This window comes from Centruroides sculpturatus, unplaced genomic scaffold (genome assembly GCF_000671375.1).
Source record: "Centruroides sculpturatus isolate CEXI.00-Female unplaced genomic scaffold, Cexi_2.0 scaffold793, whole genome shotgun sequence".
In the NCBI taxonomy this organism is placed as follows: domain Eukaryota; kingdom Metazoa; phylum Arthropoda; class Arachnida; order Scorpiones; family Buthidae; genus Centruroides; species Centruroides sculpturatus.
The window spans coordinates 101,293-122,685 of record NW_019385190.1 but is presented as its reverse complement, the minus strand read 5'-3'; the positions used below and the strand labels follow the sequence as shown (position 1 = coordinate 122,685).

General features: G+C 30.2%; 1 protein-coding gene across 5 annotated transcripts; it reads right to left on the bottom strand.

Moving 5' to 3' along the window:
- Positions 1-495: 495 nt before the first annotated feature.
- On the bottom strand, positions 496-19,974 carry LOC111635938 (matrix metalloproteinase-21-like). Of its 5 annotated transcripts, none has more exons than XM_023381080.1 (9): positions 19,925-19,974; positions 6,093-6,253; positions 4,862-5,144; positions 4,496-4,779; positions 3,790-3,967; positions 3,046-3,339; positions 2,619-2,861; positions 2,368-2,546; positions 496-2,292 (listed from the first exon to the last, which is right to left on the bottom strand). In XM_023381080.1, the coding sequence occupies exons 2-9, from the start codon at positions 6,237-6,239 to the stop codon at positions 2,008-2,010; spliced, it is 1,893 nt and encodes a 630-aa protein (XP_023236848.1). In that variant the 5' UTR covers positions 6,240-6,253; positions 19,925-19,974; the 3' UTR covers positions 496-2,007. The 5 variants fall into 5 exon arrangements, with proteins under 5 accessions (XP_023236848.1, XP_023236849.1, XP_023236850.1 ...); XM_023381081.1 differs by lacking the exon at positions 19,925-19,974 and adding an exon at positions 19,783-19,911; XM_023381082.1 differs by lacking the exon at positions 19,925-19,974 and adding an exon at positions 11,128-11,286.
- Positions 19,975-21,393: the final 1,419 nt, after the last annotated feature.

Sequence of the window (21,393 nt, the reverse complement as noted above, 5' to 3'; positions counted from 1 at the left end):
ATTTAAATATTTTATTTTTTTAAAATGTGATATATGAGATAATTAACCTAATTTATTTTAAAATATTTAATTTGTCCTGCAGTTTAAAATGTTTTCCTTGATATAAAAATATATATATTATAGTATATTATTTGAAAAAATACATATATATTAATATAGGTTTTAATTTATAACTAGAATAAAAACTCATACATATAATTTTTTTTTTTTATATTAAGAAATACGATCTTTATTCATCCATCTCGGAGCAGTGTTGAACATAGAACACCTGTTATATGGCGATAGCTTGGGATATCTCTAAAGCTGTACAGTGATTAATGTATCCTGTAGTGTCATAAAACAAAAATATACTTTTTTCGTTATATAAAGCTTTATTATAGAAATACAAAAATATGTGGACGTACACGACATAAAAAGAAGTATAAATACATAATTTTATTGACATTCATTACATAAGTTATAATAATATTCGGGGCTTCGATGATGCCCTATGTCATTCGATCGCATACATTCTCCATCATACACACGACATTGCAGTTATTTGAGGAACAAATCTATATATATATATTTAAATTAAATCATTAAAAACTTTATAATTTTATTACTTTTAAAAGTTTATATTTAAATATCTAAGGCATTAAAGGTGTTTCCTGGATATTGCAATGTGGAATAATATTTCAAAGGAGTTCGTTGCAAAATAAGAAAATATTTTTTAAAAATCATCAAACTTTGATACAAATGAACCATAAAGCTTGCAAATTAACCTATTGGATTTTATATGACTATAAATTATATTTTTAAATGGTCCAGTGCATCTGATTAATTGACTGGAGCAAACCAGACACATTACAGGAAAGAATATTTAAATAAAATATTAATTTAGTTATAGATTTATAAATATTCAGTCAATTTTTTAATATTTTGTTGGCGAAGGAAGGGTATTACAATTTATAGATTCATCTATAACCTTGGGAATAATGTCAAAGATAGGGAACAGGAATTAGTAACACAGTTCAAGTCATTATCAAGTGGTCCCCTGTAATCTAAAAACACCGAAAGGCGTTAGTTAAGAACAGACAGTCACGACCGAAAAAAAATGGAAATGATTTTTTTTAAGTTCTTTCCTCGTTGAAAGAATATTTTTGAAATTAATAAAAGTGTATATACCGACTTCTAATAGTACTTCAATATGAAGCCATGATTATGGGGCTGGACTAGCTCCGTTTATGCATTTAGAAAAAAACATTCTTACACAAAAATTCACACAAAATATAGAACTATACAAAGCTTAACAGCTGATATAGCTGCTGGTCGGTTATCAACATAAATCACATTTTATTTTAATAATATATAATATATATATTTTTTAATTTGTACTATGACTAAATCAATTCGGTTTGAAAAACAAACCTTGTTGGTAAAATAAAAAAAAAAATTTCTAAAAACAAAGATCTATATTCCACATGCATAAATGGCATGTAAACAAGCTATAAATTATCACTGAGACTTTATAAATTTTACAGTTTATATAATTTTCACGAAATTTCTGAGGAATGTCCTCAACGTCGTTCGTGAGTATAAAAAAAACGAAATTTTTTTATATATATAAAAAGTATTGGACATTGTTTTAAATCACAGATATTTTAGCACTAAAATATATATATTTTTTTCTTTCCTTTCATTTTTGAATAGGAAACACTGTCAAATGTCAATTTTTAAAATAGTGTTCCCAATTTCTGCCACTCCGGAATATCGTAAATATCAGTTAAACTATAAAATAATTAAGGAATAATTTGAAATAAATTTAAACATAAACATCTATTCGACGTTTTGAGTTCTTGAAATTCGATATAATTTAAAGAAAAAAAAAAGAAAAAAAAATCCGGACGGATGGCAAATTTAAGCATGAATCGAGTCTAATTCACTTAAAATACTTCTATATTACAAAAGCCGATTTTTTAACATAAAAAAACCTTTGTTAAATTTATATATAAAGTGTTAAAAAAATCACATCTCTACGTCACAGATGTCGTACCACTTTGAGGAAATTTCCCATGGTCCTGCGATGCGATTCGTACGTCTTCGATCTAATGGTTTAAACCCTATATTTTGCCAATAGTAGCATCCTTTAAAAAAGTACATGGATTTATCTGTATAAGAATAATATACTGCATCTAAATTTGCGGGTAAAGTTGATTCGGAACGTGCACTTGGAAATTCTTGTTGAATTTTACGTGGGTAACCGGGTAAACAACAACCTTCGTTACCTCGCGATACGTCGTAAGCATACACCTAATGACGAAAACATTTTAAAATCAATAACAGAGGAATTATAGATAAATTGTTTTTAATGAAAGCAAAACATACCAAATTATCTTTGAAAAAATATAAATTTGCATCCCGTTTATCAAAGAAAACGCTATCGATGTTATTCGGAATATTTGGGAAATTGGAACCGGGTATGGCACGAAAACCATCAGATATATTCTTAGGATAATCATCTGATACTTTATCTTCGATGCTGTTATATAACCAATAATGATGTCCTGAAAATAATTTATATAAATGAATCCTGAAATCTTCAAAAGCATTATTATATGAGGATATTGGTACTGTACCTTTAAAAAAGTATGCGGCGTCGTGATTGTAAGTCCAGACATGTACGTAGCCATCTACTGAATTTGGTAAACCTTTCCATTCTGGGATAATGGGTAAAGGATCGCCGTATCTGGTCCTGTTATATCTATTTTCGTACATCCAGTAACGATTATTACGGAAGAAATATGTGTTATAGATGAGTTGACCATCAGATCTTCTTCGTACCCAATCGAAAACCGTATCGAATCTTCCAGTGCAAACGCCTAAACCATGAAGAAATTCAAAATAAAAAATAGAAAATAAGTTGTATAATCAGTGATAATTCACTTATAATTGTATGTAATGGCATAAAACATTCAGAAATATCTTTCAAACAAGGATCTTGATTTTGAAATTGAAATTTATGGATTTACTGAAGAGATAAGTGAATATACTCGTATAACTTACCATAAATTTTCTGTACTAATTTTCTATCTTCCCAACCTAATTCGAAATTATTGTTTGGAATCACTTTGGAGTAAATTGCATACATAATAGAATAATTTCGATATGTATGAAGTAATCCAAGAGCGTGACCAACTTCATGAACAGCAACTTTAACTAAATTAGTACCGTGATTCGAGCCTACTGTTAAATATTCGTCATCATCAACGTGTATCTCAGCATTGGCAGCCATCTTTATAGCATGAGATAATTGACCACCAAAACCATCGAAATGATTCAAGCAGTTTAGATGTTCTCCTATAAAAAGAAATATTAAGATAAAAATTGTTTATATATTTTTAAAACCGGTTTTTTTTATTCATAGAGAACTCTTTTGAAGATATTCTACACGCGCCAGACGGTCTGTTTAACCACTTGTCTTTTATGTGACAGAAATAAGACTTTGGAGATACGTGAAGAGTCTCGTGTCCTGTAAACACTTGTATGTCCTGCTAGACTGGTTCCTACCACTCTTTCACTATAAATAGGGAGGACAGAAAGTGAATGTGATGCACGTGTCATCACTAAACGTTGTCTCATGTGGGAGAGATGGCGGAACTCTGATATAATTTATCTAAGAGACATCATTACACATTCCCTGGATGTGTTTATATTTTCAAGCGTGTTCACGAGTCAGAACTAGTTACAGATGATGGATAAATAAAAATTTTAAGAAACGCGAAGTATATTCTCTTAACGGTAACTTACCTCTTCCAAATGCAATCAGAATATCTACATCATCTACTGGTGCTCGTGTGTCTTCTTGAAAGATAAGAGGAATAACTTCACCCCACATTCTAAACGCTAAAGCCAGAGCTGCTCTTTGAGTGTTTGCAGTCAGCTGGTTACTGTAGGCAGAACCGATGAGTCGCCAAGTTACAACATCCTGGATGATAAAGAAGAGGTTAAAACGCTATTATTTGCTAAGATAAAAATATCCTATCTGATCAGAGGCAGCCATATATCACGACTTTAAAAATGCTTTCAGATCTGTGTTAAAAGTGCAATAAAATTAACGTAATTACAATTATTATGTGTATATGTGTAACATATGTTAAAATATCTAAAAAATTTCAATTCGTGTTCGGATGTAAATCGTTTTAATTAAATCTTTCTACTATTAGAATTCATGTCACAATGAATTTAAATATTTATCATTTAAAAAAATATTTTTTCTTTGCAAAGAATAAAAATTTCTTAATATTTGAAATGAATTTTTTGGTATAAGTCCAATTGCTATAAAGTGAAACCGACCATATCGTAATAAGGATCAATGAGAAATCGATCTCGGATACGCCAGAAAGACGCCTAACCAATAAAATCAGTGATAGGACGTAGCAATCTCTTGCAATTTAGTAGAATGGTACGATTTCACCGGACTGTCTCTGATCATGTTATAGATCTCATACATTACCGAAGGGAATGCTTGTCCGTCAGAAACGGATCTCTTCTTTCTTCTTCTTTCTTGTAAGTTTTCATAAATTAACTCGAGTCTTTTATCAAATTCCCCATTTTCGATGTTTCTTACATAATTTTCTAGCCACCTCCTACGTCTGGATAGTGTGGTACCGGGTGCAGGTGGTGTATAAGCTTCTATACCAGGTGTAGGCGAAACGCCCAAAACTAATTCTCTAAGTGTCATCGCCTGTCTTTTCCCTCGCCTCTGTTGTATATCGTTTCTGTTTTTCCTCCAACCTGCTAAAAATACATCACACGACAGTTTCCGACAAGTGCTTCTACAGAAAACATTATTTTTAGAACAAAAAACGAAAATATTTACGTTTTTTTCTTAGATTAATCATTGGTTGAAACGAAACAGCATCTTCGTCATCGGGATTTCCGCATCTAGATTCGCTCATTAACCTTAAAGTGGGTTGATCTAACCTTCCTGTGGGTGGCATATTGTAAGTTCTCTGATATTGTCTTATTGCTTCTTGTATATCTTCCTGTGTACAGGATCGAGGAGGACCTGTTTCCTTATTTAAAATGCTATTTGCTAGAGACAATGGTCCTCTTCTCCTTTTTAAGCTACAACGTAGGTAACCGTAACGAATAAGTATTTCCTGTAGAAAAAAATTTAAAAAAAAATGAAAATTTTGGAACTTTTAAAGTGCAACAAACTTTAAGAAATGAAGAGAAAATAAGTGGTGGTATTTAATCAATAAATAAAGCAATTCAATATATAAATAAAGATCCATTTTCCAGGAATTAAGTACTTCTCCCACCCACTGACAGAATCAAAACTGAGTAATGTTAGTAGACAGAAGGTCGCCTCTAGAAGTTTTGAAAAAGCAATTGGTAATCTTACAGAATGAGTTTGTTTACAGAAAAGTAAGTCGACCCGCTGCTAGTTATCAAGATTAGAGTCTTCTTACACTTTCTGGAAGCTATTGGAAAAGTAAAGAATTCTCAAATTTGAAGTGAAACTTATTGCAATATGTCCTTTAATTTCAATCAATCAATACAAAGTGTTGTTGGTAATAGAAGATGAATAACACTCATCGATAAGCAAGCAAGATTTAATCTCTTTTAGTGTGAAGTTTTGACTGACTCAACAGTTAGAAATAACCGTTTCCATCAGAAAGTAAAGCATCTCTTCTCAAAGTATCGAGCGATTGATGCGGGAAAATCGTTTCGCTTAATGGAAGAGGGGGAGATTCAACGTTGTCAGAGAAACAAAGCTTGCTTTTGTTATCGAAACTGATTTATTAATTATCGTCTCCCTATTGTATATCTCGTCTATCCAGTTATAAAAGTTCTTCAGAAATTGTGAATATTAAAAGAATAATGGAAGGTCATTATCCAGAATATATTTTCTACAGCTCTGAATTTTGATAATGAAACCAGACTTTTCATATAATTCTTAGAAAAATAATGATGTCTATGACATTCTCCACGTACTTGATGATTTAGAACATCTAATTTTATAAATTTTAAGAGTTTCTCTACAGTTATTTTATATATAAATTGATAAAATTTATAAACAAATTAATTAAATATAAAAATTTCACCTGAGCTTTTTCCGTAGAAGTTACGATATTTCTGTCGTGAATAACTCGATATTGGACATTGTCTTTTCTGTTTCTTAGCTCGAAAAATTCTTCTGCAAATCCCGTATTGAAAATAAATATACTTAATACGAGAACGGAGACGGACATTTTGAAAATTAGACCTAAAAAGAAAAAAGAAATCGAAAATATTTTAGTTATAAAATTATTTAAACTGATAAAAAAATTATAAAATAAATTACAAATTTCTAAAAAGTTTCTAAAGTGTTTTTAAAAACTTATATAAAACATTTTATAGTTTTTTTTTTAAAAAAAAACTCTTATTTTATTCATTTTAAATCATAAGAAGAAAATACATAAATAAATAAAATAATATTTTATTTTAATCTTTTTGATATTTTTTTAAACTTTTCCATTTAATTGTTTTTATAAATGACACGAAATATGAAGAAAGAAATTCTGGAAAATATTCATTAGAATAAGCGTAACGAATAATATAAAAAAAAATTGTAAAAAATTAAAATAGCTAAGACGTGAGATTTAAAACAAATCTGTAAAAAATCTAAAGAATAAACAAATGTAAAATCATGCAAAAAGATTGTGGAATTACTCAGAAAGGTGTCTATTTTCGTCCAAGGAACATCTAAGAACAGCTTCAGATCTTTGTAGTGTATTTCTTTTTTTCTTTTTTTTTTTGCATTTTAACCTTTCATCTTGCTTGCATTCGGCATCTAAACAATCCATAAATCTGTCTAAGCGAGAATGCCATACATTTCCAATAGGTCATGGTTAAAATTTAAGTTTTGACATCATCCGGAAAACCCAAACATCCAGATTTTTATAGTCGAAGAGACTTCCATAAAAATCCATTAAGAACTAAATTATTTGAAAGCAAAGTTAACTTTTCTATTGAGGAAAAATGGGAAATCTCAATTATTTTCGGTATTAAATGTGCATTTAGCTATTGCATGACGTGAAGGGAATATTATTGCACTTAATGAACCATAAGAATAATATTTTTTGTTTTTTTTTTTTGGTGTACGCTGAACGAAGAAAGGATAAAATTTTGGAATTTCTAATAGAAAGTGGATGTAAAATAGTTTCTTCTTATGTCATTCTATTTGACAGCGGCAGTGTGAAATGCTTTGAAGGTACAGAATTCGTGTCAATGGCCTGTAAAACAATCTTAGGACATAGTTCTGTGCTACAAAGAGATTGATGCAGTCGACGAGGGAGAGAAAGATATATGAACTATAAACTTAGACCAGAAAGGATGAGTCTATTATGGAACATAAGAAAGGAATAGTAAATCGGGAAGGAATAATTGTGCTCTTCCCGAAACAGAGTTGTCTCCCCTTCCTGCAGATCTAAATATACCCACCCTTTTCATTGTGCTCTTCCGCTTATTGTAAGTCAAACTTTTACATTACTTGCTGCAGTTTTCTATTACAAGTTGTTGGAATCTTCAAAAAATACAAAACACAAGTTTGCATTTCTCGACCAAACATGGCGACTTACACCTTTCAAATTTTTAAAACCTGCCCTTTTCTAGTCGTAAATTTAACGTTTATGAACCGAATTAGCCATTAATGTATTTTATAGTTTATATCGTTAATCATTCCAACAGATTATTGTATAATTTAAATGCGAATTTTTAAACAGGATTAAAAACATTGTAATAGTTTTAATAGATTTAATTATAATAAAATAATTTTCAGTCTATTCTTTAAAAAATATAGAAATTTTTTATTAATAAATCGTTAAATTGTTTAAAAAAGGAAGAATTTTAAAGCAATTTTAAGTTAAATTTTCTAGAAATAAAGTAAATGAATTTATGTAAGAATAAGAATAAATTCTGCTGTTGATTTTTTTTTTCTTTTTTGCAATTTTAGTTTTATGCAATTCTGTCATTGGCACACTATGTAGGGATTCCACATAAATTTGATGAAGCATACCCCACACAGAGCGGGAGATGAAAGTTCCTCGATCACTTAGTGTGTCAGAACCACCCACTACTTAGTGGAAATGCATAAAGAGGACAAAAAATAAAAAAAAAAAACGATTTGTCGCCCTACCTGCTTCGATTGCTTTTTTAGAAATAATGGAAAAAAACAGCATAAGTCGCTGGCTTTATCCGAAAAAAAAGAAAAAAAAAATACTATTAAGAGATATCTATCAAGCTCGAATGAATTATAATTTTATAAACTGACACGAGGGAATGTTTATCACACATCATTTTATGTAAATAAATAAATTTTTATGTGAAGATGCTTAGGGAGGAGGAAGAAGAAGAAGAAAAAAAAGGCTGCCATATTGATTAATTTGTTTCTAACATGATGCTTTCGGAACTGTTATACAAAAATGCGGATCAAATTTTTCATTTCAATTTCTGTTCTCACGGTCCTCTGTACCAACAGTAGGACCTTTGACCTTCAGTCTCCGTCAGTAGCTTGGCTACGCCCGACTCATTCAAAATGTATTTACTCTCCGCCTAGTCGAGTGAAGGTGAAAGAATTCCGAAAACATTAACCAAAAAATGTAAAAAATTAAATTTTAATGACAGGAAAGTAATATTTTCCAGACCAAAAGAGGGATTTTTTGACATTTTATAAAGTTCAAAAAAGTAATAAAAATGGAGTGTTTTACCTTAAGCGTCAATTATGTAAGTATCGAGCGATAAATGCATAAATATTCTACATAATTAATCTTAAAAATTCAATAGTTAAAGTGTAAATAATTCTTATATAATTAACAATTCGAATAAAGAATTTGCACTTAATAAGGGTGTTACCTTTAGCAAGAATTTGAAGCTCTTAATTCATTCCAAGATTAGCAATCTTATAAAATATTTATAAAACGCAAAAGCGCTATAAGAATTTTTTAAAAAAATGTCATAAAATTAATAAAAAAAAATTCATACAAAATGATTCTATTGTAAGAAAAACCTGTGCAAGAAAGAATATTTGAAATAAATTGAAAAAAATCCTTTCACACAAAAGTTATAGAATTGCAAGCGCCCTTACATCCCGAACGAGAAGTGACTTCTCGTCACCTGAGGCAACATCTTGAATAATTCATGGAGTGAGCAATTTCAATTCGGTATTATTAATTACTTAAGAACGAGAGGACCTTACCGGTAACACAGTTCTTACAACAGGTATTCAGCCAGACGCCGGAAGTTCCCACCAGATGATTCTCACCTGCACAGTCCCGAATTTCGAAGCACGTGTGTTGAGACGGGATGGAAGTTGAGAGGCCCGGATGTTATGTGTTCTCAATGAACACAACAGTCTGGAGACGGCTTTATGTGCTCGTCACGTGAAGCCAACGTCCAATGAGAAGAGGGCTTAGAGGAGACAAGACTGTCGTCCTGAATGTCGGCTTCTTTGATGACGTACCTGTTTCCCAAGTAGGACAATGTGTCGACAGATGTTTTTCTGTCTATGGGACGTCTATCTGATCGATACAATGCAACAACACACGGATTTAAACGTTAGAAGATCGTATTCGCACCCCCTAAACGTTTACTTTTAGGATGACGTAAAGCAAAGCTCTACTCCTTACTTTGGATGCTTTATATTCTTCTTGTTATTACATCACTCACTGTATACATCTTTGTACCAACTCTCTGTATCATTATTCTCTGTTTTCACTTCCTTACTACTTAACAGATTCTTTGCATTGCTCGCTTTACTTTGTACATCTACTGTACACATTCTTGCAATTCTGTTGCTTTATTTACTGTATTTTCTTTATACATTCTTCACATACACTAATTTCTTCTGCATTTATAGCAAATAAAATTTAAATTTTTCCTTTCTTTATACTCACAATTTACTGTGATGTAAAAAAAAGCACTTAAAATCATATAAAAAATGCCACATTTATCAGTTATAAAATACTAATTCTTTATTCATTACTTGACGAATACTTGACAGAAATTTACAAAGAAAACTCTATATATGTTAATTTTTTGTTTCTGAACAAGGAACAATAATAAAAACAAATGTTCTTTCACTATTGATTCGACGAAACCTCAAAAACTTACTACTTATGACGTCAAACGACGTCACAATACTATTTTATTCAAAATTTAAACAATATATTATCTGTTTATTGTTATTAGTTGTCGAACAATACACTCTTATTCGATGACGTTCAAACAATTTTCATTTCGAATCTTCTGGAGGGTTCGATTTCATCTGTGTGACGTCAAGCATTTTCGTGTAATTACTTTAAACAAGAGCCTTTCTTAAAAATGTCAACTTTTGTCAAGTGATTGATCAAGTTTTTCTATTACAAGAATTATCTCGATCACAGACTTGGCATGTTAACTTTTACAAAGCGTTCTAGCATTCTAGGGTATATTTTAAGGATTTTTAAGGGATTAAACTTGAATAGCACGAGGAATTGGCACACAGAAACACTACAGAAATAACGTTAATTTATTATATCTACATAAAGTATTACTATAACAATATATTTTAGCTATCGATTACAAGTAATATTTTAAAATTATACTAAAAATAATTGTAAAATGTGCAATAATACCTTAAACTATAGATGATTTGTACGTATAAAATGCATTAATTGTAATGTTACTTAATGCAATGACTCTAAAAAATTGTTTTGTTTATATTTTAAATTTCATTCTGAGAAATTACAAAATACTTAAACAATTTTGCGAATAAAAAATAAATAAAGTAATTTTTAAAATTATTTACAAATTTGATCAGTTTTGGATTTAATTTATTAAAAAGTATTAAATTTTAGCAGTAATTTTACAATCGAAACGTATAAAATAAGTGCAAATAATTTCGGATGTAAGAAAAGCGGATAAAGAAATGAAAAATAATATCTCATAATGTACAGGACAATATGCTGACAGTTATCTCTAGAAACTGGACTAGTCTGGGTTGGTCTTTTTTGCCGGGAGGGTCGAAGGGCTGGCTGACATTCCAGAAATTTTGGATGTCTATCACCTCTACCTTCACTCGATAAAACCAGAATGTAACTTTAAACTAATAAAATATCTTACCTGTTGCTGTAAAACGATCGAACCGTACTTATTTACAGCAGATAAGATGTAAAATAATAGACGAGCACCCTTTTCTCACGCGCTATCGAAACGAGTGGAGGCTCCAAGTTTCGTAATCTTGTGTCAACAAGAAAAGATTTGATTGTTGCACTCGTCTCGTCTACACAAACACTAAACTGCCTGTCACCTGAGTCCCATCCAATGGTTCACCAAGGTGACCTCTATTGGATTCCCGGTATGTCCCAATCTGACTGGCCCACTATCGGGTACCGCTTAAATTATACAGAAGATGAATTGCTCGGCTTTCTCCAAAATACCTTAACACCCAGGGCGTCGGTGTGCGCGTGCACCTTATGAGTGTTAAAATTAGCAGGTAGCCTGGGGAATGGGCCCAGAGGTGCCAAATGGGGTAGTATAGAAGAAAAGGGGGCATTTCTGCGGAACGTTTAAGAAGCTTCGGTGCTGATAGAACGGGTGAGGATTATGGTACGTGTCCCGGAGCGTGGGAGGATCCGAGTGTAAGTGAGATGTCAGTGTATTACCGCAAAGATACGGGGTCACGTTACGTCAAACCACGGTGACGATGACAGCGAAGCTGGGTGAGCTTGACACCGGGGGTACCGCTAAGTTATGTGGACCACCGCCGCTGGTGGAGACATTAACCTTCGTTCGGCCCCTGACAGGTGCATGCCTCCACGTTCCCTGCATGGCCTCGTTCGTTCCAAATGTCGCTCGTACCAATTCACCTTTCACAATTTGATAATTGGACATGATCATTCAAAAATATTCCTCCGAAAGTCACGTCTGACTCTGGTTTTAAGGTCACCCCGTCGCTCGACGTACTGTTTGAAGAGGATCGATGTACTTGTTATATTTAATGGCTCCTACAAAACAAGGAGTGTAAATTTTACAACTTTGCACTCCTTAGATTTTACAAAAAATCTAAGGAGTGCAAACTTGTGTGAACTTGATTCTTGAAGAACTTTGCACAAGTTTTCTTACAGTTACAAATTTTAAAAATTGCAGAAATGATTAAATTATCAAAGTTTTAGGAGTGAAAAGCAAAGAAAAAAAAAAACGCAATTAGAAAAAGATAATACAACTTTTACAAGAAATATAAGCAAATTTACAAGCCTTTCCTGATCCCAACAACGTTATGTTAATTTGGATTGTATCCAAATGAACATAATTTAAAACGCTTTACGTTGAAGCAAAAGAATTTCTAATAACTTTATAATGTTATAAAATAAATTCTAACAAATTCTATAATAATTTTACTAGGTAAAATAAATTTTCTAAGTTATAAATCTTCTAAAATGTCGGCAACTTGTCAGGGAAGTCAGGATGAACCATCTTTGACATAGTTCATTCGATATGATAGTGAGAAATATTTTTGGACAAGAATTTTATGATATTTGCTAGCTCTAGTTCGCATTGCTGGGTTACTTCTAAAAGAATATCAAGCTGTCAACAGCATAGGGGAGCAACAGAGGGGTGATTTTTCCAAGGAAATGACATTATACGCTAGACTAACAAAATTCCTTGTATCTGGTCCTTTCACGCAGGTTGAATCACATCTTCTGTGACCGTTATTTTTCTAGTACAGAATTTTTTTCTGTGTTAACCATTACTTAATTAGTGATGTCTGTCTAGGATGACAGGTCGGTCTTTCTGATATAAGAAACGAGCGACAGGTTGCTGATGAATAGACAAATCCGACAGGTGCTCAGGATTAAATGAAATATTTGTTTAATCGATTTTTAAAATTCTTCTTTCGAATATTTAACTTTTATTATGTTTAATTACTGCCTTTTTTTTCTCTTTCTAAAATTTATTTCCTGAAATTTGTAAAATGTAAAAAATACAAAAACTTTTATAGGGTTTTATATGCAAACATCTTAGAATTTGCGAACTTTTTAGTTAATGTTTCTGTATTACTTTTAGTGTTTGTAAAATCTAACAGCTCCAAATTTTATGAGATTATTCTCTATGAAAATTGCCAAATTTCCAATTATAATTTTGAGTTATTTTATTAAATTTAATCATTTTATTCTTGTTTTATTACGAGTACAAATTAGGATAACTTACACTCATTGCAATTTTTGTTAATGGATAATGAGGCGAAACGCCCAAAACTAATTCTCTAAGTGTCATCGCCNAAATAGAAAATCTGTATAAATATTTAACATGATTTTTTTCTTACGGACTCTAGTACAAAATTTTATATATATTTTTAATAAATATCATAACTTTTCGCACTTATTCTTCCATTATTATCTTTTACTTTTTGTTCACGAATACATCTTTTTAAATCAATAATTTTCAATATTTAAAAGTTATTAAGTATTAAATATTTATTTTAAGACCTAGTTTCATTTGTATTTAATTAAAAATAATCATTTTAATTAAAATTATTGAAGAACATTGTGTACTTTTCAAATTATTGTAGTTATGTCTACACTGTTCTTTAATCTGTTTCATTACTCATAAATTTAATTTAATTGATTTATAAATTGCTAAAGTAAATAAAAATTCTTATTTATTATTATTTTAGTCCTAAAATTAAAAATTCTATTAAAAAAAACTCGTTTTTTTCTCCTTTATAGCTATTGCAATAAGTGGAAATTCATACATTATATAAGTATTTATTTATTTTATAAAGGTCTAGAGGTCTACAATCAGTCTTTTGACCCCTTTGTAGATAGAAAATAACCTACATTAACAAATAAACATATTCGCGATACTTTCCTCTTAAATTTAATTACAGATACAATAATTTGTTTAGTCTAAACTTTGAGTTGAGAGAGATAGAGAGAGTCATGTGATGCTAAATTAAATATTTTATACATTAATTATACAATGTAGAAAGTAAGTTTTACATTGTAAAATGAATTTTTATTTATGTAATATTTTGTATAATGTTTTTTTTTTTTCTTGAATTATTATATGAATTATGCTAAAAGATAAATCATATGTAAAGTAATCTTGTTGGAAAGGAAAGGAACGAAGAGAGATAGAGAAAGTTCTTGTGCCAATTATGATAATTAAGTTTCTTTGATCTTCTAAAATATATACTCGTTAAACTGATTGGTCAATTTAAAAAAAACAACTTCCTCAATAAATCTACAGAACTGATTAAAAAAATATATATATTATGGAGGCTCCAAGTTTCGTAATCTTGTGTCAACAAGAAAAGATTTGATTGTTGCACTCGTCTCGTCTACACAAACACTAAACTGCCTGTCACCTGAGTCCCATCCAATGGTTCACCAAGGTGACCTCTATTGGATTCCCGGTATGTCCCAATCTGACTGGCCCACTATCGGGTACCGCTTAAATTATACAGAAGATGAATTGCTCGGCTTTCTCCAAAATACCTTAACACCCAGGGCGTCGGTGTGCGCGTGCACCTTATGAGTGTTAAAATTAGCAGGTAGCCTGGGGAATGGGCCCAGAGGTGCCAAATGGGGTAGTATAGAAGAAAAGGGGGCATTTCTGCGGAACGTTTAAGAAGCTTCGGTGCTGATAGAACGGGTGAGGATTATGGTACGTGTCCCGGAGCGTGGGAGGATCCGAGTGTAAGTGAGATGTCAGTGTATTACCGCAAAGATACGGGGTCACGTTACGTCAAACCACGGTGACGATGACAGCGAAGCTGGGTGAGCTTGACACCGGGGGTACCGCNTAAAGATTAAAATTTTAAAAATTATTTAAATTTATACATAATTTTTTTAATATATTAAATGTATATTTACATATATATGTTAAATCTTTGTATCGTTAAATACGACTTAATCTGAAATTAAATCGATCATTTTAAACAAATTTAATTATTTATAATAAATTATTACTTAAAATTATAAATTTTAGCATCCAAAAATACAAAAAACAAAGAGATTTCATACTTATTTTTTTAACAATTTTGTAATGGAGAACCTTTCATAAATGTTCTCTACTTCTTTATAACCTGCATGACCTTTAACCTAGCGTCAAAGGTCAATTTTTTTAAACACGATTCATAACTTTAAGGTTTGATTTACCAGTCAAATCTTTCATTAATTATCACAAAAAAATAAAATAAATAAATAAATAAGATTCTCTCTCATTCTACAGGATAAAATTCGAATTTAAAATCAAAGTAAACTAATGAAAAATTAAAATAATCTTTTAAAAAGTCATTAATTTAGATATTTCAAACGATAATTTAGCTTTAGTTATAAAATAATGATGATTTAATAACAGATTTTTTTCTCTATAAAATGTTAAAGATTAATGAATACTTTCAACGTATTATTGCTTAATGTAATGTTTTTCAATTAAAACTTAATAAAATTTGTTCTTTTTTTTGTAGATCAGAGGAACCGAATTTTATCATTTATAGTTTTATTTTATTTAATAGTTTGATATAAGTTAACAGATAACAAAAAGTGTTTGTTTCTCGATAACATATCTAATGTTGAAGTACCTGCATTGCCGTGCGTTTGAATGTTTGAGCACTTTTTTCTTCTTTTAAACCGAATTGAATCATTAAAATTTCCGTTTAAACTGTTAAAATTTAAATTTGCATTAATATCTTAGAAATAATTTTTTTTTTTAAATATTCAGAATATTGTCATAATTTTAAATAATAAATTCTTTGTTTAAATTTGCTTAAAATTTCGTATTTAAAAACTATTATTATTGTTTTTTTAAATGAGTTTATACAGTTTTAAGTAATGATTAACGATGGATGGAGTTCGAGTCCTTGTAGCGTGACAGACCTCATACTCCTGGATAAACTATGATCTTTAAATGATGAGGCACCAGTGGGTGGTAAAATCGTGATAGAAAATCATTTGTGTTTCCTATCCACTCGCCTATAAGCTAAATAACGTCTCGACTAACCTCTATAATAGAAAGAACTTCCTACTAAAATTCTAACCAATTTTGTTACAATATTTAAAATGATCATATTGAATATTTTCGATTATTTTTTTTCTAATTTTAGAATATAAATTTGTTAATTATTTATTTATTGGTAAGAAAATATAGTTTTTATTACAAATAGTTACACTTAAAAGAAATATTACGTGTTGTAAGTTGCTTGTTCACTTGCATTCTTTTAAATTCATTAAAGGGGGTACACGTACAGTGTTTCCTGTGTCTAAATAATTTGCTCGAATGCATTCGATCTCTCCCCCTCTTCATACATTTTTCAGGATATTTCTTTAGAAAAAAAAAATTATATATTTGGAGCATACGTGCTTTTCTCCTTCTCATTAACATCCAGAAACACCAGATAATTATCTAAAATTATTAGCCATTAACTACCTAAGTTTTTATATATATCTACAGAATTTTAAGAGTTTTCCAATATAAATTGCATTAAAACTCTCGAATTTTTTCACATTAAATATTGAGGAATATAACAAATAACATGTAATGTAATGGAGAAAAATTCCCATAAATTATTTTTACGGTAGATAGAGTCAAGAATTATCAATTCCACAGCAAATATTCTGATAAATAAGCTCGAAAATAGGCGACAACAAGAGTAACTGATGCAGTCAATTACAATATAGTTCTGGAAATTGTTCCAGCGACAATCATAATGTCGTAGGAACGATAAGAGAGTTGTTCCTATCAGTATAGTGGACAGACCACCTCTAAGAGGACATCTGCTTTCTAAAAAGAATAGTTGCGACTTGTTGATAAGGATAATCAGATAATGTTAATGATGTGCCGAAACCGGCATTTAACTCCTGGAAACACAACACGTTCATCAACATAAACTGTTTTATTTAACACTCATGACTTCTTTCGGGGCTTGTTTAAACAAATTGCAAAATTATCCACTAGAGATTTCCATTACTAATGCCAGATGTGACGTATTTATTAGGCATTTAAAGTAGATGGCCACCCACTTTGGCCATCCTTTGTAAAACGCCTTCCAAGCGTTAAAGAGGGGTTGGCGATCTTTTTAAGATTATCTGTATTGTTGATTTATAGTATTCTGGACAGATCTGGGCCAGCATCTCTCAAAAATATAAGGTGTGCTTTCTGGTAGCTGTCTTTTCTTGGAATTCCTGTGGATATTCTTGATTAACCATTGATTAATGCCTTAAATAGTGACAAATTTCTAATTTACACGTTGCTAATCTTTCGTAACACTTTCAGACTTCATCCAAAGGTCAAATATTTACTCTTTGTATTATTGGTACTTTAGTAAATTGTCCCGATCCGAATGTAAATGAACCACAAAGTATGCATTGATTTTTCTATTCTTTGATCTGCTGAAATCACCATTTATTTCGATTTTTAACAGTCTACTCTCACGTTTATTTATAAATTTATATTAATTTACACAAACAGCAATATGCAGAATTGCAGAATAATATTTACAACGATTATTTTTTAAAATAGTTTTATAGCAAAAATAAAATCAGAGTTGAATTTGATTTAGCGTATACTACTCATTATAAATAATTTATTTCCTTAAAAAATATTTATATATGTAATAATAATTAAATTAAAATAATCACTTTAAATTCCAACTTGGCTTTGGATCACGAACTGCATATTTTTTTAGACCATTTTTTTAATTTTGCTCTACTTCATATTCACCTCAGTGTCGAGACCTTCGACTTCTTTCTGACATTTGATATTCCCTCGTCTAGAAGTCGCTTTCGCTAGACATTTAAGTGGCTACACTTAACCTGGCACTTGAGAAAAAAAACACAAAAAAACTAAGAGATTTTCTATAAAATATATATTCATAGTTGCCTACCGCAGAGTTAATCAAACTTTGAATATTTCGAATTAGACAAGGATCATTTTTTAAATCGTTAAATCACCCTCCGAACGGATTGGGTAACGTAGTTTTTTTGAAGGAAGGGATGTAAATTAGCGTTTAAAATGATAGAGTTAGGAAGAAGAGAAGAGTAGGAAGCTGTAGAAGGGAGCACGAGCGGGAAGATGATCAAAATTCCAAGCAGTTGTTTGATCCGCAACATTCCTAAACAAACCGAGAGTGGCTATCTACTTGAAGTAATGCGATCCCGAGTTGAGCACATTTTCTGCCACTTGGCTCTACTTGACGGCCACACAGACCCTTCTTACATAAACAAATAAACTCACCGTCCTCGCTTGCAAACGACCGCTTTAGATAAGGACCGAGGTGCAAGATCGTCCACACTTTCATCCCCCCCTCTGTCAAATTTAGTAAGTTTGTTTAAAGTAATAAAAACCATTATTATAAGATAAGCTACATACGTGGTTTAAAATGTTTAAATATACATTCGAATGTTTAAATGATATTTAGAAAATGTATTCAATTCTTTACACACATTTTTGTAATTTCCATAGCACAAGATTAAGAGAAAGAGCTCGACCCCAACTTAATATATTATAGAAAAATATGATATTTAACAACATTTTGGCCAATATTTTTTCAATTTTTAACTGTTCATTTCTTGAATTTTGAATCTAGAATAATACAGTAGACTCCCCCTATAACACTGTAGGTAATTCAGTGTTATATGAATTCCATGTTGTACGAGTCACTTAGTTTTTACAAATATGTGAGCCGTTCACAGCCCGACACATGTATTTATAAAATTTAAATGACTCGTATAACATGGAATTCATATAACACGAAATTATCTATAGTGTTATAGAGGGGTCTACTGTATAAATTTTTGCCGTTGACTTTAAGCAAAATTTAATATAAAAAATCAATTTTTGATTTTGCAAACCGAATTTTGTACGTTTGCAAAACTCGAATAAGTAATTTGAGTAATCCAAATATTAAATTATAATTAAATGCATTAATTATTTAATTTTCATTAATATAAATTATGAAATTCCTGATTTTTTTTAATAATAAAATTAATTAATTAATCATAAAGTTTGTTTATTTTATCAATTATTAAATTAATTTTTTTTAAAAAAATAAACATATTTTATAAAATATAAAATTAATTAAAATCATTTATAAGATCTCAAGTGGAATATTTTACAGGAATTAAGTTGATTATCTTTTCTTCGGTCACAAAGAAAATCAATCGGGATATCCTCTTATACGATAGAATTTTTAAAAGATTTAAATTTATTTTACAATATTTATGTTTTAAATATATTTTATAGTATATTTTTATTGTATAAAATTAAAAATTAATTACGTGTAAAGTTCAGAGAGTCAACAAACTTCAATGCGAAGAAACTTTAACCACGTGTTTAAATCTTTCGAAACTGTTAAATATATAATTAAATTAATCTGTCATTTGTAAATTTGTATAATTTAATTTATTATTTGAATAATGGCATTGAAAGTGAACGCTTTTATTTATTTCTTTATTATTTTTTAAGCTAAATCTACGCGACGTGCGATGCGGGAGTGAAGATGATACACAATTAAAAGGTTAAAAAATAAATAAATTTATATTAATTTAATACGTAAAGTTTTGAGAAAAACAAAATAAAAATAGTTCAAGAATATAAAAACAGTAAGGAATTCTTATAAAAATTATTCAAAATTTAAAGATTTGGCCTGAAAATGGAACTCGAATGAATGTTAGAGATATTAAAAAATAAGACAAAAAAAAACAATTGAATTGTTATCGTTCTTAAAATTTACTAAACACCAAGACGAGTTAGAAACGATAAAAATAAACTCACGATGTAAAAAACTCGTATTAAAATAAACCAAGTTCAATGCTATGTTAAACAATTGAAACAATGCAACCTTCCAATTATAAGAGGCAAGTGGATATTCAATAAAAACGAATGAAATATGATTATATCTGAAGTCTTTACTCACCATCTGTGTTTTGCTTCTCTCGAACCACAACATCCACCCTCGCCTTGCCGATCACGTGACTCGAAACTAACTGTTGCTATCGCGTCTACAAAAGTCGGCACAATTGACACGGTAAATGACGTAACACACATAATATAGACGACTTGTAAATCCACCCCGTGTTAAAGAATTAATTAACACGTTCAAACGTCTTTAAACTTTTTTTTTTTACAATAACAGATTACACTCCATTAAATATAAACAATTAATTTAGTTAATTAAAATTGTTAATAAGACATATTAAATACAATTTTCTGACGCCATCATTTATCAAAACCAGTACAAAAATATAACTGGACTCGAGTTTGTTACAAATGTTAAAGGCTCTTTAACGTGTTAAATGTTTCTTGGAAACTCATTTTCGGACAGTTAATTTGTTCTAGTTGAGGGATAATTACAGAATTTATGAAATTGCCTCAAATAAATGGGACACACAAATGTTACTCGGCTTAATCTCTGACATCACGCACTTTGCACCACATTTGACTCTTTAAATAAACCCTTGTTTAAGAATTTAAACTTTTAAGATTTTGAATACGGCAATTAAAAATTAAGGTCATTTAGAAAGCCAATACCGCTCATTTATAATGTTTAAATCATTTAATATTTTAGAAATGTAAAGTTATATATCCAGATATTCAACATGGCCGAAAACATTTTAAGAAACTTGAACTCCCGACTCGGGATGGATGAATCATGAGTTAATTGTAGATAATATGCCCGTTAAATCTTCAAATAAGTCTTGTGTCATTCATACGATCCCCTCCGATCTATTCAGATCGTTAAATCTTTGTATGAATAGTGGATCAAAGAAGAATCCACTCCTACTCTCTTGTGTGATCTTTAATTGTTATGGCTTTTGAGCATCATCATAAAATGATTCTTTTATACACGAACTATCACTCGTTACACCCATTCAGAAAGCGTTAATTTCTCAGATAGATCCATTCAAACAGGTATAAATTCTTCAGATGGTGACATAGGAGATGCGATTCAAATAAATGCAAATACTTCAACATAGGGGAATTCATATACTTCACATAATCTCGTGTAAAGTATATGAATGCCTTTGTAGCGAAAAAAAAAAAAAAGCCAAAATAAACGCAATCATGAATTTAAACGCTCAATTACTGAAGATAAATAAGACTTTTGACACATTTAATCCATCGAAATTTGAGGAATCTCCACACTTTATATTTTTATAAAATTAAATTTTAAGCAAACGCAGACTTCTGTAATTTAAATTAATATATAAAGTCACAGACATAAATTATATGGAGCAATTTAGAGGCTAAATTTATGAAGAAAGTTCTCTCGTTAGTTATAATTTACGTGCGCTTGCAGACTTAATTTGCATAGTGCAACATAAATTACATTTAAAATATTCTCGAGACTTTAAATTATTAAAAAGGAACCATTTAATTTCTTAA